The sequence below is a fragment of the Bufo bufo genome, chromosome 8 (assembly GCF_905171765.1).
Source record: "Bufo bufo chromosome 8, aBufBuf1.1, whole genome shotgun sequence".
Classification (NCBI taxonomy): domain Eukaryota; kingdom Metazoa; phylum Chordata; class Amphibia; order Anura; family Bufonidae; genus Bufo; species Bufo bufo.
Window position 1 is genome coordinate 17,087,663 of NC_053396.1, and position 14,883 is coordinate 17,102,545.

General features: G+C 48.0%; 1 protein-coding gene across 1 annotated transcript in view; it reads left to right on the top strand.

The window, feature by feature from the left end:
• The first annotated feature begins 119 nt into the window (after positions 1-119).
• PMPCA (peptidase, mitochondrial processing subunit alpha) overlaps positions 120-14,883 on the top strand; it is a 26,168-nt gene continuing 11,404 nt past the window's right edge. Inside the window, 7 exon segments of the mRNA XM_040404821.1 lie at positions 120-232; positions 1,510-1,712; positions 4,979-5,058; positions 5,159-5,241; positions 5,764-5,858; positions 7,896-7,996; positions 8,596-8,853. Coding sequence (XP_040260755.1) covers positions 186-232; positions 1,510-1,712; positions 4,979-5,058; positions 5,159-5,241; positions 5,764-5,858; positions 7,896-7,996; positions 8,596-8,853 — 867 coding nt within the window. The 5' untranslated portion in view covers positions 120-185.

A 14,883-nucleotide genomic window follows, 5' to 3' on the forward strand; every position in this document is an offset into this window, starting at 1 on the left:
CACCTGCAGGGGATGACACAACGGCAGGGGGCAGCAGAGAGTCACCGGGCGCACATGGAAGGGAGCCCCAGCCTCAGCTGACCGTTGGAAAGCTCCGCCCAGGAAGTGACGTCTGAGGCAGGACAGGAAGCAGGAAGTGAGCCGCTGTGACAGGTCCCGGGGAGGTCAGGGCTGAGAGTGTAAAGATGGCGGCGAACATGACGAGATGTCGAGCGTGGGTCGGGATACGGAGGTAAGTGGGGGTCGCAGAGGACACTTATCGTGACAGACAAGGGGACAGTGGCTTCTACGTGGAGGGAGGGGGCTGGAGTCACGTGGTGACATAATACTGTGCTGAGGGGGCTGCCCCCCAGCTTATATATCATACAGTGGCCAATAAGATGACAGCTGCCATCTGCAAAACTACAACTCCCAGTATGCTGTGCTGAAAGCTGAAGTTTTCCAACTATACAAGACCAGTTTATAGGAAAATTGCTTGAGTAGCTGTTCCCCAATGCCTGGACTGTAGGTGAATGTGGCCACCTACCCGGACTTCACTGTCGGACCCCTCCTGCTTTTGCTGTGTTTGTAGCTTGGATTTCAAAAACGATCCCCTTTTATGTTCCTAATTCTCAACGTTTGCAAAATCAGTGCTATATGTCAGTGAATGAAAGCATATCTGATTGCATCCAGAGGCTGGATCTAGTCCTGCTGACCCAGCTCTTTACCAGATACACGGTAACGACTCATTCATTGCACTCAATCAGGGCAGGATTTCAATAGCTGGATGTAAACGAGAGCCACGATTCCATCAGCTGACAGCCGGCAGAGCTATTGCAGTTGGGTGCTGTGATCAGAAGCTTAACTTATAGCCCCAATGCAAAATCAGTAACACGGCCTCCCACCTATCATGCTTTCTCGTAAGGGGAAGAAAGACTATAGGGGCCCCTTCACCAAGTCCTGGCTATAATCAGGACTCTGTATTTGGGATGGGGGAGTGGAGCATGCCCTGGGCACCTATAGCTTCTACATATAGGGGACCCCATGGACACCTCCTCCTATCACACGCACTGTACACCTCCTGAAGGAGACTTTAAAAAGTGGGTTTCTACTTTAATGCGCATAAAGACCAACCCGCGTATAATGAAGCATTCAGCAACCTTCCTATATACTTTGTGTTTCTGTTCCTCACCGTGTTCAAGATCTCTGCTTGCTGCCACTTTCTTGTTAAGAGTAGTGTTGAGCGAACTTGTGTTTTAAGTTCGGCGTCGGGTTATCGAAGAATCCCGATATGGATTCCGAATTCTGTTGTGGTCCGTGGTGGGGGAATCCATATCGGAAATCTTCGATAAACACAAGTTCGCTCAACACTAGTTCTCACCGCTGAGGGTTTGCTGCTTGTCTAGACAATCCTTTCTGAGCTAAACGTTTTTACCTGCACTGAAACATTGCAGCAAATTGCCAGCACAGTAGAGGATGCTGCCCTTAAACCCATGCGCTATATTCAGTTTAATCTGCTTTGTGTTCCAGGTTCGGGCTGCCTGCCTACAGGAGGTTCAGCAGCGGCACCACCTACCCCAGTATACCACTTACCGCTCCCTTACCCGGGGTGCCCAAGCCAGTGTTTGCAAGAGTGGACGGACAGGAGAAGTATGAGACTAAGGTCACCACCCTGGAGAACGGGTTGCGGGTGGCTTCTCAGAACAAATTTGGACAGTTCTGTACAGTTGGGCGTAAGTAGAACAACATTCTGGGCTAAACTTGTGTGTTATCCCTAGTGGAGGGGCGGGGGTTAACACACAGGAATGCAAGAAGACCAAGGAGAGAATGTGTCACGCTCCGCCCTCTCAAGCCCCGCACTAGGTATAACATACTCTCAATTTTGTCTGGAGTTTATTTTTAAGGGGGTATTCCGGTTATATTAAAGGGGTTTTCTCATCTCAGACAATGGGGGCATATCGCTAGGATATGCCCCCATTGTCTTATAGGTGCAGGTCCCACCGCTATCGACAACAGAGCCCCGAAAGTGAAGGAGAGCGCACTGCGCATGCGCATCCGCCCTGCATTAATTTCTATGGGGCCGTCGAAAATAGCCGAGCGCTGGCTCCGCTATTGCCGTCTGCCCCATAGAAATGAACGGGAGCATGGGCCGCACATTCACTTCTATGGGAGAGGCGGGGATTAGCGTTTGGTGGTGGACGGACATCGGGAAATCTGGGGTCCTCCAGCCACAGCGTTCCCCGCTCCGTTCTCGATTATAGGTACGGGTCCCACCGCTAGGACCTACACCTATCAGACAATGGGGGCATATCCTAGCGATATGCCTCCATTGTCTAAGATGGGCATACCCCTTTAAATCATCCACTAGCCCACTTTTAGATCAGTGGGAATCCTACCGCTGGGCCCCATGGAGCCCTCTGAGATGAACAGAGTGGCCGGTCAGGCATCCGCGTGACTGCTCCACTAATTACTATGGGAGTTTCAGGGATGGCAGAGTACAGCGTTTGGCTATCTCCGGAACTCCCGTAGAAATTAATGAGTTGTCCGCTTTCCACTTTTAGTGATTGATGACCTATCCTTATGATAGGTCATCAATATCAGATCGGCGGGAGTCCATCAGCTGTTTGAAGTGAAGGCAGCACTCATACCAGCTCTGCTTTCTCTGCTCTGTTTACCTGCTCCCCGCAGCAATTTACAAGTATGGCGTCCTCATTCACTTCTATGGGACGGCTCCGTCTATTCAAGTGGATAGGACTGAGTACGAGCGCTGCCTTTTCTTCAGACAGTTGATCAGCGGGGGTGCCGGGTGTCAGACCCCCGCCGATCTGATGCTGATGAGCTATCCTGAGGATAAGTCATCAATAGTAAAAAAGTGGACAACTCCTTTAATCCTATTCACTTGAATGGGACTGAGGTGCACAAAGTCTGTGTGACAGAATGGATGTGATGTCATACGACCCCTTCCAACAACTGATCAGTGAGGGTGCCAATCGTAAGCCCTCCACTAGTCAGATATTAGGATATGTCATCGCTAGTGATGGAATTGATTCATACTGGAAGTGGAGCGGCGCATGCACAGTCGGCTTCTGCGCTGCTCAGGTGGCAGCAGCAGATCCTTTGCACTTGCCCTGCTACTCGGGAGCAAAAGGGCAAGTGCATGATCAACAGGTCAGATGAGCGATCTCGCCCTGTCAATCAGCGGGGAGGGGGGTTGAACAGCAGGGCTAGCTCCTCTCTGCTTCATACAAATCAATTTGCTAATCTCTAGTCATCAATATTCAATTCCTGAAAGGCCCCTTTAATTGGCACCTTTTCCTGCCTCTACAGAAGTTTGGGGGCCACAGGCTTCACATCCCTGAGCCGTGATGGAGTGTCGGCTCTGAGCATGAAGTTTGTAGCTATTCGCAGCATACCCCATTTGCTATGGATTTTGTCTGATTGCAATGGGGGAAATCAACAGCTGAATCTTCATTAAAAACACAGTTATAATCTACATGAAAGTTTGGGTAACTTTGTCTCGCATTGTACTCCAGAGCTGCCTACATAGTTCTGCTGGTTGTCACTGGAAGCTGACAACATGCCTCTAAGGCCTCTTTTACACGAACGATGCGGATCAGGTCCGGATGCATTCAGTGCAACTGACACCATTTTGCAAGCAATTTCAGTCAGTGTTTTCCACGCGGGTGCAATCCGTTTTAGGCCTCAAGCACGCAACCATTCTGTTTTTTTGCGGTCTGCAAATTGCGGACACACAAAACACGGAAGCTGCCCGTGTGCCCTCCACAATTTGCGGAACAGAATAGGCGGCCCATTGTGGAAATGCCTATTCTTGTCCGCAAAACGTTGCGGGGCTACGGAACGAGCAACGGATGCGGAAAGCACACAGAGTGCTGTCCGCATCTTTTGCAGCCCCATTGAAGTGAATGGGTCCGCACCAGAGCCACAAAAACTGTGGCTCCGATGCGGACCAGAACAACGGTTGTGTGCATGAGGCCTTAATGTGTTTTTCGCGCGCGTGATAAAAAACGGAAGGTTTACAAACAACATCTCTTAGCAACCATCAGCGAAAAACGCATCGCACCCGCACTTGCTTCCGGATGTAATGCGCTTTTCACTGAAGCCCCATTCACTTCTATGGGGACAGGGCTGCGTGAAAAACGCTGAATATAGAACATGCTGCGTTTTTCACGCAACGCAGAACTGATTTGTGAAAAAAAACGCTCATGTACACAGACACATTGATATGAATGGGTCAGGATTCAGTGCGGGTGCTATACGTTCGCGTCACACATTGCACCCGCGTGGAAAACTCGCCCGTGTGAAAGGGGCCTAACAGTCAAGCTGTCCCTGTAATAGAGGAGGGGAGTGAGGCCGGCCATACACAAAGAAAGCGGCTGGCTGACAGGGTCGTCCCCGATACCTTTACAGACATGCTGGCTTGGCCGAGTATGCATGTGTTCTCAGTAGGGAAAGGAAGCCATTGCCAGACTTCTCTTATCAACCTGATAACAAAAGGATCGAGTGGTTAAATCCAGGCGCCCAGCCTTATCTGACCTGATACCTGAAGTCTGGGTAGAGTCAGGAGGACCCCATACAAGATGATGGTCGGCCAGTCCCGCCGGAGTCCACAGGTGCGACAGACGTGTATCTAATGTGTATGGTCCGCTTTAGCTTCTCTTACATCAGATTACTATTAAGTGTTCAGTAGAACGCAGATCACCAGAGCAAGCTTTACGCTGTCAGCAAGCAATCCTGGAGATTTCACCTCTGAAGCCTGCAGAATTATGAATGCAGCTCTGGAGTACAATACATGTGATGTATATAAAAAATAATTCCACTTTTTTATGTAGATTTATTCTATGTAATGTATAAAATGTTGCTGTAAGCCATGTAGGTGACAAGCTTGACAAGAGTGGGAAGGCTTCACTTGTAGGTAACCAGTATACATATATATTTTTGCTTTTTGACATATATCGAATTTATTTTTATTTTTATACAGTCCTCATCAATTCGGGCTCCAGACATGAAACCAAATACCTCAGCGGCATCTCTCACTTTCTGGAGAAGCTCGCCTTCTCTGTGAGTAGCACTTTTACTGTCAGGTCTCATATTTGAGTGCACATGTAGTTTCTTGTAAATGTGCGGTGTGTGTGATACGCTGTCTGTGTTCCCCCTGTAGTCTACAGCACGGTATGGCAGTAAGGATGAGATTCTCTTGACGCTAGAAAAACACGGCGGGATCTGTGATTGTCAGACCTCCAGGTAAGGCTAGGGTCTCCTCTGTGGTGTATTTTGTCAAGTGACTAGGACAGAGCTGCAGTTCCCAGCTTTGTCCTTGGGCTTAATCTGATATTGCAGCTTAAGGCTGTAGTATACCGCACGATGTGGCATTCCCTCGCGGCAATCGCCTGCTCGCTAGTGGAGTAGACCGCTGCCATTACATGCACAGATGTCCTCCGCAGCCTTCACTCGTCCCCTTGCTGTATAGTGATTTGCCAGCGGCAGGTCGTTATTAGACCGTTACGATCTGCCGCCTGCAAACAATAATTTTTTAACATATCAAAAGATTTGGATTGCCTGATGATCAAGCTCGTTCATTGGGCAATCTGCGGCAGTATTACATTACAAGATGATTGCTACCAGAATTCATGCGAACACTCGTTAGCGATTATCGGGCCCGAAAATTGGGCGGTGTAATACAGGCTTTAGCTCTTGAAGTGGGGGGGAAGAGAAGGGGTGCTTGGGCAGGAACATGACTTTGTGTATATTATCTCCTTGTTCCAGGGACACCACAATGTATGCCGTGTCGGCAGATGCTAAAGGCCTGGACAATGTGGTCTGCCTGTTGTCAGAAGTGGTTCTGCAGCCCCGGTTGTCAGGTAAAAATGTTTCTTCTGTTTACAGTTCATTGCGCCTTTCAAAGCTCTGCTTATTCTTTTTTGTACGGTGTTCACCTGTTGTCACCCTCCCCTTATATCCGTTTACACAGACCGGTGTTTCAGGCAATTATCAGAAGCAAACAGAATGTTCCCGATAATTACCTGATTGACATTGACATGCAGCGATCTTCTCTTCGCTGCAGCTATTGCTGGTCCCCGTGCAGTCTCATTGTTTTTGGGCAGCAGATCCCTGTTTACTCAGGCCGCTCTGCTCCACAGAAACGGTGAAAGACCTCTATTAACCTGTTTACACTGGCGTGAATACGTTGCAAATTTTGGGACAGGTAATGTGTGCTCCATAATTTGAGACATTTCAAGCTTCTTGACACTTTTTTCTGAAGGGACGGGGCTTTGCATGTCCCAGCAGATTTACTATAACTTGCACCAGAAACTGCGGACGTTATAGCTGAAGTACATGCCAGGAATCTGTCGCCCCAGCGTACAGGGGACAAGAGGGGCATATGGGAACACCAGTCTTGATAATTGTCCCTCACTGTTTTTTGGTGTCAGCCGAAAGACACCATCATCCACTGAATGAGCGTTTGCTTGTTCAGGGGGTGGTCGCCGGCACCTTTTACACAGGCCAGTTTTCGGGAATGAGCATTTCTATAAACGCTGATCCCCGATAATGGCCAGATTGTCAGTCCATGTACAAGGATGTTAGGGGAAATGCACCTCTTAAAGGGGTTTTCTGTGAGTTTAATAGTGATATCCCATCCCCAGGATACGCCATTGTTATCAAATCTGTGTGGGGGTCCAACTCTCGGCATGTCGATCAGCTGTTTGAAGGGCGTTGTGGGCATAGGACTGTCTCCCTGCATAGTAGTGACAGTACAGGGCCTAGCAGCTCGTCCCATTCAGGTGAACAGGAGGAAGCTGCGACGTTCTGCACGGCCTCTTTTAAGGAGGACTGTACAGGTAGATCGACTGATGTAAGCAACGAAGAGGATGAACGCACTCAACCCAAGCACTATGCAACCCACAATCACGCCATTCAACTGTTTAGGAGTAACTCTGGTACCAGTATTACACCGCCATTATGTAGTGGACACAGCCGGTTACTGCAGCTCCCATTACAGTGAATGGGAGTAGTGTGGCAGCAACCAATTTCATCCACCGCACATTGGCTGCTCTGTTGCAGTTGGCGAGAATGCCGGGTGTCGGAACCCCACTTGTCTGATATTGATGGCCTATGGTTACAACTATCCAGAAAAACCCTATAATGTAATATTATACTGCCCCAGAGGTTGAACCAGGACAGGGGTGCAACCACTAATACACACCTGATGCCAATCTCCAATGCAGAAATTGTAGCTATGTAATATGCGTCTTTCTTGTAATCTGTAGTCATGGAGACACATGGTCTGCATTGGAGCTGTATACACCTGGAGATTTTCAACTAAGATCTCACGCAGCAGCAACAAAATTATTGCAAACTTTTTCATGACCCCTCCAATATTCTTGTGTACTTTGGAGCAGGGCATGGGTGGCGCTCCGATCAGTTTTATAAAGTGATTCTGGTAATAGTTATGTCTAGAATTCGCCGCTCTTTAACCCTTTCACTGACAAGGACATGAGTTAAAGACGGGGTCGTTTGTCGGCCAATCGGGTCTTTTATGCAGCTGGATGAGGGACGAATGATCGTAGTGATGCATCGGCCACTGTAAGGCCTCATTCACAGTAACCAAATTGAAGTCTGGGGCTAGTCACATGGCCGTCGTGTGAATATACCCTAAAGCCAATCCACTGATCGACTCATGACCGGCTCGATCGGAGGTCATTATTGCCCCTGCAGTGTAAAGTACTGGATATAGATATCAAATATTCTCTCTCCCAGAAGGGTCGTTAGGAGTTCATAAGATGCTATAGGAAAATGACTGTAACCAGATCAAAGTGGACGCCTCGCCGCAACACTTGGGGTTGTAGTGGGGTAACCGATACCAGGGGCCACTGCTGACAAGAGTTCCTCTGTTGCAGATGAAGAGCTGGAGATGACCCGTATGGCTGTCCGCTTTGAATTGGAGGACCTGAACATGAGGCCGGATCCGGAGCCGTTGCTGACGGAGATGATCCATGCAGTAAGTGGCACTGACGATCTATACCACACGCTACGTTGCTGCTTCCTCTATTTTGCAGCAATTCATTCTGGGTATTTACAGGACCTAATGGAAAGGAGATCCTGAGCTTTATTTGAGACTTTCACACTATACTGGTAAGGGATGTCTATTAAAGCCACACTCGCATCTTCTTCTAGGAGATCCGACAGGCCGTTTCGGCACATCCTCTACTTCACCATTTGCTGTAATGAGGTCCGGCTGTGATCAGGCCAACGTCCGGCATAAATGCTGGGTTTCGTCCGGACAAAAACCGTTGCCAGCATGTGTGCCAGATCAGGCAGGCGGATCTCCAAAATGGAGATTTGAATGCGGCCTAAAGCGCTTGACCAGGATTGGAACAATAATTATTTTTTTTGCCAGAACCAGTGCCTCCGTGGGGCCGATTATGGTATTGCAGCTCAGCCAGATTCAACTGAATGCAGATGAGCTGCAATTCAGACACAGACTGCAGACGATGTGGCGCTGTTTCTGGAATATACATTATTTATTTATTTTTTCCTTATTTTGGACAACCATTAAGAGTTGAAGATTGACTGACTGAATTTTTTTTTTGTCTTCAGGCCGCTTTCCGGGGTAACACAGTGGCCTCCCCAGATCTGCCCCGTGGAGACCTTTGATTAAGATTGATTAAGAATACACTACACTCTTATATGCACAACTACTACACCCCAGACAGGAAGGTCCTGGCGGGTGTGGGGATGAACATGACAGCTGCTGGAGTGCTCTATGAGTACCTGCAGGATGAGAAAGCCCGGGGAGTCGGGGAAGCCGCGGAGCATCGCAGGTCCATTGGCTCAGTAACAGGAGGGATAGTCAAGGTAACATTGAGTTATGGGGTGAAATTATGTCTATGGAGGAGCAGCTATTCAGCCATTATAGGTTTCATGAAGGCAACACCTATCCGTATGTCTTATTATGGTAGAGCATGGAGCTGCTGACAAAGTGGCTCCTACTGTGGCTGGCTCAGTTCTCATGAATTACATGGCGCCCAATGTTGGACATGTAATACTGAGTTTCACCTGTAGTGGCTGCTATTTGGCTATTCGGTTTTTGGGTGGGTTAGGAAAACAGAATATAACGGAATTCGTAGACGGAATGCAAAATGGAAGCCTTTAAGAGGCTTTCCGTTTTGATCCATCATAATATATCCAAGCGTAACGGATCCGTCTGGTTTCCGTTATTGCAGGACGCAAACAAAGTCCTGCATAACTGAAACCCAGATGGATCTGTTATGCTTGGCCATAGACTTCTGTTATCACGGATCAAAACGGAATGCCTCTTAAAGGCTTTTGCATTCCGTCTACGAATTCCGTTATATTCTGTTTTCCTAACCCACCCAAAAACCGAATAGCCAAATAGCAGCCACTACAGGTGAAATCAGTATTACATGTCCAACATTGGGCGCCATGTAATTCATGAGAACTGAGCCAGCCACAGTAGGAGCCACTTTGTCAGCAGCTCCATGCTCTACCATAATAAGACATACGGATAGGTGTTGCCTTCATGAAACCTATATTGGCTGAATAGCTGCTCCTCATAGACATAATTTCACCCAATAACTCAATGTTTACCTTGACTATCCCTCCTGTGTACTGAGCAATGGACCTGTCGATGCTCCTCGGCTCCCCGACTCCCACACGGGCTTCACATCCTGCAGGTACTTCTTAGAGCACTCAGCAGCTGGTCATGTTCAATCCCACACCGCCAGGACCCATCCTGTCTGGGTGTAGTAGTAGTTGTGCATATAAGAGTGTAGTGTATTCTTATCAATCTTATCAATGTTCTCCACGGGGCAGAATCTGGGGAGGCCCACTGTGTTACCCCGGAAAGCGGCCTGAAGACAAAAAAAAAAGTCAGTCAGTCATTCTTCAACTCTTAAAGGTTGTCCAAAATAAGGAAAAAATAAATAAATAATGTATATTCCAGAAACAGCGCCACATCTGTCCTGCAGTCTGTGTCTGATATTGCAGCTCATCTGCCATTCAGTTGAATCTGGCTGAGCTGCAATACCATAATCGGCCCACGGAGGCACTGGTTCTGGCAAAAAAATAATTATTGTTCCAATCCTGGACAAGCGCTTTAGGCCGCATTCAAATCTCCATTTTGGAGATCCGCCTGCCTGATCTGGCACACATGCTGGCAACGGTTTTTTGTCCGGACCGAAACCCAGCATTTATGCCGGACGTTGGCCTGATCACAGCCGGACCCTCATTACAGCAAATGGTGAAGTAGAGGATGTGCCGAAACGGCCTGTCGGATCTCCTAGTAGAAGATGCGAGTGTGGCTTTTAATAGACATCCCTTACCAGTATAGTGTGAAAGTCTCAAATAAAGCTCAGGATCTCCTTTCCATTAGGTCCTGTAAATACCCAGAATGAATTGCTGCAAAATAGAGGAAGCAGCAACGTTACGTGTGGTATAGATCGTCAGTGCCACTTACTGCATGGATCATCTCCGTCAGCAACGGCTCCGGATCCGGCCTCATGTTCAGGTCCTCCAATTCAAAGCGGACAGCCATACGGGTCATCTCCAGCTCTTCATCTGCAACAGAGGAACTCTTGTCAGCAGTGGCCCCTGGTATCGGTTACCCCACTACAACCCCAAGTGTTGCGGCGAGGCGTCCACTTTGATGTGGTTACAGTCATTTTCCTATAGCATCTTATGAACTCCTAACGACCCTTCTGGGAGAGAGAATATTTGATATCTATATCCAGTACTTTACACTGCAGGGGCAATAATGACCTCCGATCGAGCCGGTCATGAGTCGATCAGTGGATTGGCTTTAGGGTATATTCACACGACGGCCATGTGACTAGCCCCAGACTTCAATTTGGTTACTGTGAATGAGGCCTTACAGTGGCCGATGCATCACTACGATCATTCGTCCCTCATCCAGCTGCATAAAAGACCCGATTGGCCGACAAACGACCCGTCTTTAACTCATGTCCTTGTCAGTGAAAGGGTTAAAGAGCGGCGAATTCTAGACATAACTTACCAGAATCACTTTATAAAACTGATCGGAGCGCCACCCATGCCCTGCTCCAAAGTACACAAGAATATTGGAGGGGTCATGAAAAAGTTTGCAATAATTTTGTTGCTGCTGCGTGAGATCTTAGTTGAAAATCTCCAGGTGTATACAGCTCCAATGCAGACCATGTGTCTCCATGACTACAGATTACAAGAAAGACGCATATTACATAGCTACAATTTCTGCATTGGAGATTGGCATCAGGTGTGTATTAGTGGTTGCACCCCTGTCCTGGTTCAACCTCTGGGGCAGTATAATATTACATTATAGGGTTTTTCTGGGATAGTTGTAACCATAGGCCATCAATATCAGACAAGTGGGGTTCCGACACCCGGCATTCTCGCCAACTGCAACAGAGCAGCCAATGTGCGGTGGATGAAATTGGTTGCTGCCACACTACTCCCATTCACTGTAATGGGAGCTGCAGTAACCGGCTGTGTCCACTACATAATGGCGGTGTAATACTGGTACCAGAGTTACTCCTAAACAGTTGAATGGCGTGATTGTGGGTTGCATAGTGCTTGGGTTGAGTGCTTCATCCTCTTCGTTGCTTACATCAGTCGATCTACCTGTACAGTCTCCTTAAAAGAGGCCGTGCAGAACGTCGCAGCTTCCTCCTGTTCACCTGAATGGGACGAGCTGCTAGGCCCTGTACTGTCACTACTATGCAGGGAGACAGTCCTATGCCCACAACGCCCTTCAAACAGCTGATCGACATGCCGAGAGTTGGACCCCCACACAGATTTGATAACAATGGCGTATCCTGGGGATGGGATATCACTATTAAACTCACAGAAAACCCCTTTAAGAGGTGCATTTCCCCTAACATCCTTGTACATGGACTGACAATCTGGCCAATTATCGGGGATCAGCGTTTATAGAAATGCTCATTCCCGAAAACTGGCCTGTGTAAAAGGTGCCGGCGACCACCCCCTGAACAAGCAAACGCTCATTCAGTGGATGATGGTGTCTTTCGGCTGACACCAAAAAACAGTGAGGGACAATTATCAAGACTGGTGTTCCCATATGCCCCTCTTGGTCCCCTGTACGCTGGGGCGACAGATTCCTGGCATGTACTTCAGCTATAACGTCCGCAGTTTCTGGTGCAAGTTATAGTAAATCTGCTGGGACATGCAAAGCCCCGTCCCTTCAGAAAAAAGTGTCAAGAAGCTTGAAATGTCTCAAATTATGGAGCACACATTACCTGTCCCAAAATTTGCAACGTATTCACGCCAGTGTAAACAGGTTAATAGAGGTCTTTCACCGTTTCTGTGGAGCAGAGCGGCCTGAGTAAACAGGGATCTGCTGCCCAAAAACAATGAGACTGCACGGGGACCAGCAATAGCTGCAGCGAAGAGAAGATCGCTGCATGTCAATGTCAATCAGGTAATTATCGGGAACATTCTGTTTGCTTCTGATAATTGCCTGAAACACCGGTCTGTGTAAACGGATTATAAGGGGAGGGTGACAACAGGTGAACACCGTACAAAAAAGAATAAGCAGAGCTTTGAAAGGCGCAATGAACTGTAAACAGAAGAAACATTTTTACCTGACAACCGGGGCTGCAGAACCACTTCTGACAACAGGCTGACCACATTGTCCAGGCCTTTAGCATCTGCCGACACGGCATACATTGTGGTGTCCCTGGAACAAGGAGATAATATACACAAGTCATGTTCCTGCCCAAGCACCCCTTCTCTTCCCCCCCACTTCAAGAGCTAAAGCCTGTATTACACCGCCCAATTTTCGGGCCCGATAATCGCTAACGAGTGTTCGCATGAATTCTGGTAGCAATCATCTTGTAATGTAATACTGCCGCAGATTGCCCAATGAACGAGCTTGATCATCAGGCAATCCAAATCTTTTGATATGTTAAAAAATTATTGTTTGCAGGCGGCAGATCGTACGGTCTAATAACGACCTGCCGCTGGCAAATCACTATACAGCATGGGGACGAGTGAAGGCTGCGGAGGACATCTGTGCATGTAATGGCAGCGGTCTACTCCACTAGCGAGCAGGCGATTGCCGCGAGGGAATGCCACATCGTGCGGTATACTACAGCCTTAAGCTGCAATATCAGATTAAGCCCAAGGACAAAGCTGGGAACTGCAGCTCTGTCCTAGTCACTTGACAAAATACACCACAGAGGAGACCCTAGCCTTACCTGGAGGTCTGACAATCACAGATCCCGCCGTGTTTTTCTAGCGTCAAGAGAATCTCATCCTTACTGCCATACCGTGCTGTAGACTACAGGGGGAACACAGACAGCGTATCACACACACCGCACATTTACAAGAAACTACATGTGCACTCAAATATGAGACCTGACAGTAAAAGTGCTACTCACAGAGAAGGCGAGCTTCTCCAGAAAGTGAGAGATGCCGCTGAGGTATTTGGTTTCATGTCTGGAGCCCGAATTGATGAGGACTGTAAAAAATAAAATAAATTCGATATATGTCAAAAAGCAAAAATATATATGTATACTGGTTACCTACAAGTGAAGCCTTCCCACTCTTGTCAAGCTTGTCACCTACATGGCTTACAGCAACATTTTATACATTACATAGAATAAATCTACATAAAAAAGTGGAATTATTTTTTATATACATCACATGTATTGTACTCCAGAGCTGCATTCATAATTCTGCAGGCTTCAGAGGTGAAATCTCCCAGGATTGCTTGCTGACAGCGTAAAGCTTGCTCTGGTGATCTGCGTTCTACTGAACACTTTATAGTAATCTGATGTAAGAGAAGCTAAAGCGGACCATACACATTAGATACACGTCTGTCGCACCTGTGGACTCCGGCGGGACTGGCCGACCATCTTCTTTGTATGGGGTCCTCCTGACTCTACCCAGACTTCAGGTATCAGGTCAGATAAGGCTGGGCGCCTGGATTTAACCACTCGATCCTTTTGTTATCAGGTTGATAAGAGAAGTCTGGCAATGGCTTCCTTTCCCTACTGAGAACACATGCATACTCGGCCAAGCCAGCATGTCTGTAAAGGTATCGGGGACGACCCTGTCAGCCAGCAGCTTTCTTTTGTGTATGGCCGGCCTCACTCCCCTCCTCTATTACAGGGACAGCTTGACTGTTAGGCCCCTTTCACACGGGCGAGTTTTCCACGCGGGTGCAATGTGTGTGACGCGAACGTATAGCACCCGCACTGAATCCTGACCCATTCATTCTCAATGTGTCTGTGTACATGAGCGTTTTTTTTTCACAAATCAGTTCTGCGTTGCGGAAAAAACGCAGCATGTTCTATATTCAGCGTTTTTCACGCAGCCCTGTCCCCATATAGAAGTGAATGGGGCTTCAGTGAAAAGCGCATTACATTCCGGAAGCAAGTGCGGGTGCGATGCGTTTTTTTCGCTGATGGTTGCTAAGAGATGTTGTTTGTAAACCTTCCGTTTTATCACGCGCGCGAAAAAACACATTAAGGCCTCATGCACACAACCGTTGTTCTGGTCCGCATCGGAGCCACAGTTTTTGTGGCTCTGGGTGCGGACCCATTCACTTCAATGGGGCTGCAAAAGATGCGGACAGCACTCTGTGTGCTTTCCGCATCCGTTGCTCGTTCCGTAGCCCCGCAAACTTTTGCGGACAAGAATAGGCATTTCCACAATGGGCCGCCTATTCTGTTCGCCAAATTGTGGAGGGCACACGGGCAGCTTCCGTGTTTTGTGTGTCCGCATATTTGCAGACCGCAAAAAAACAGAATGGTTGCGTGCTTGAGGCCTAAAACGGATTGCACCCGCGTGGAAAACACTGACTGAAATTGCTTGCAAAATGGTGTCAGTTGCACTGAATGCATCCGGACT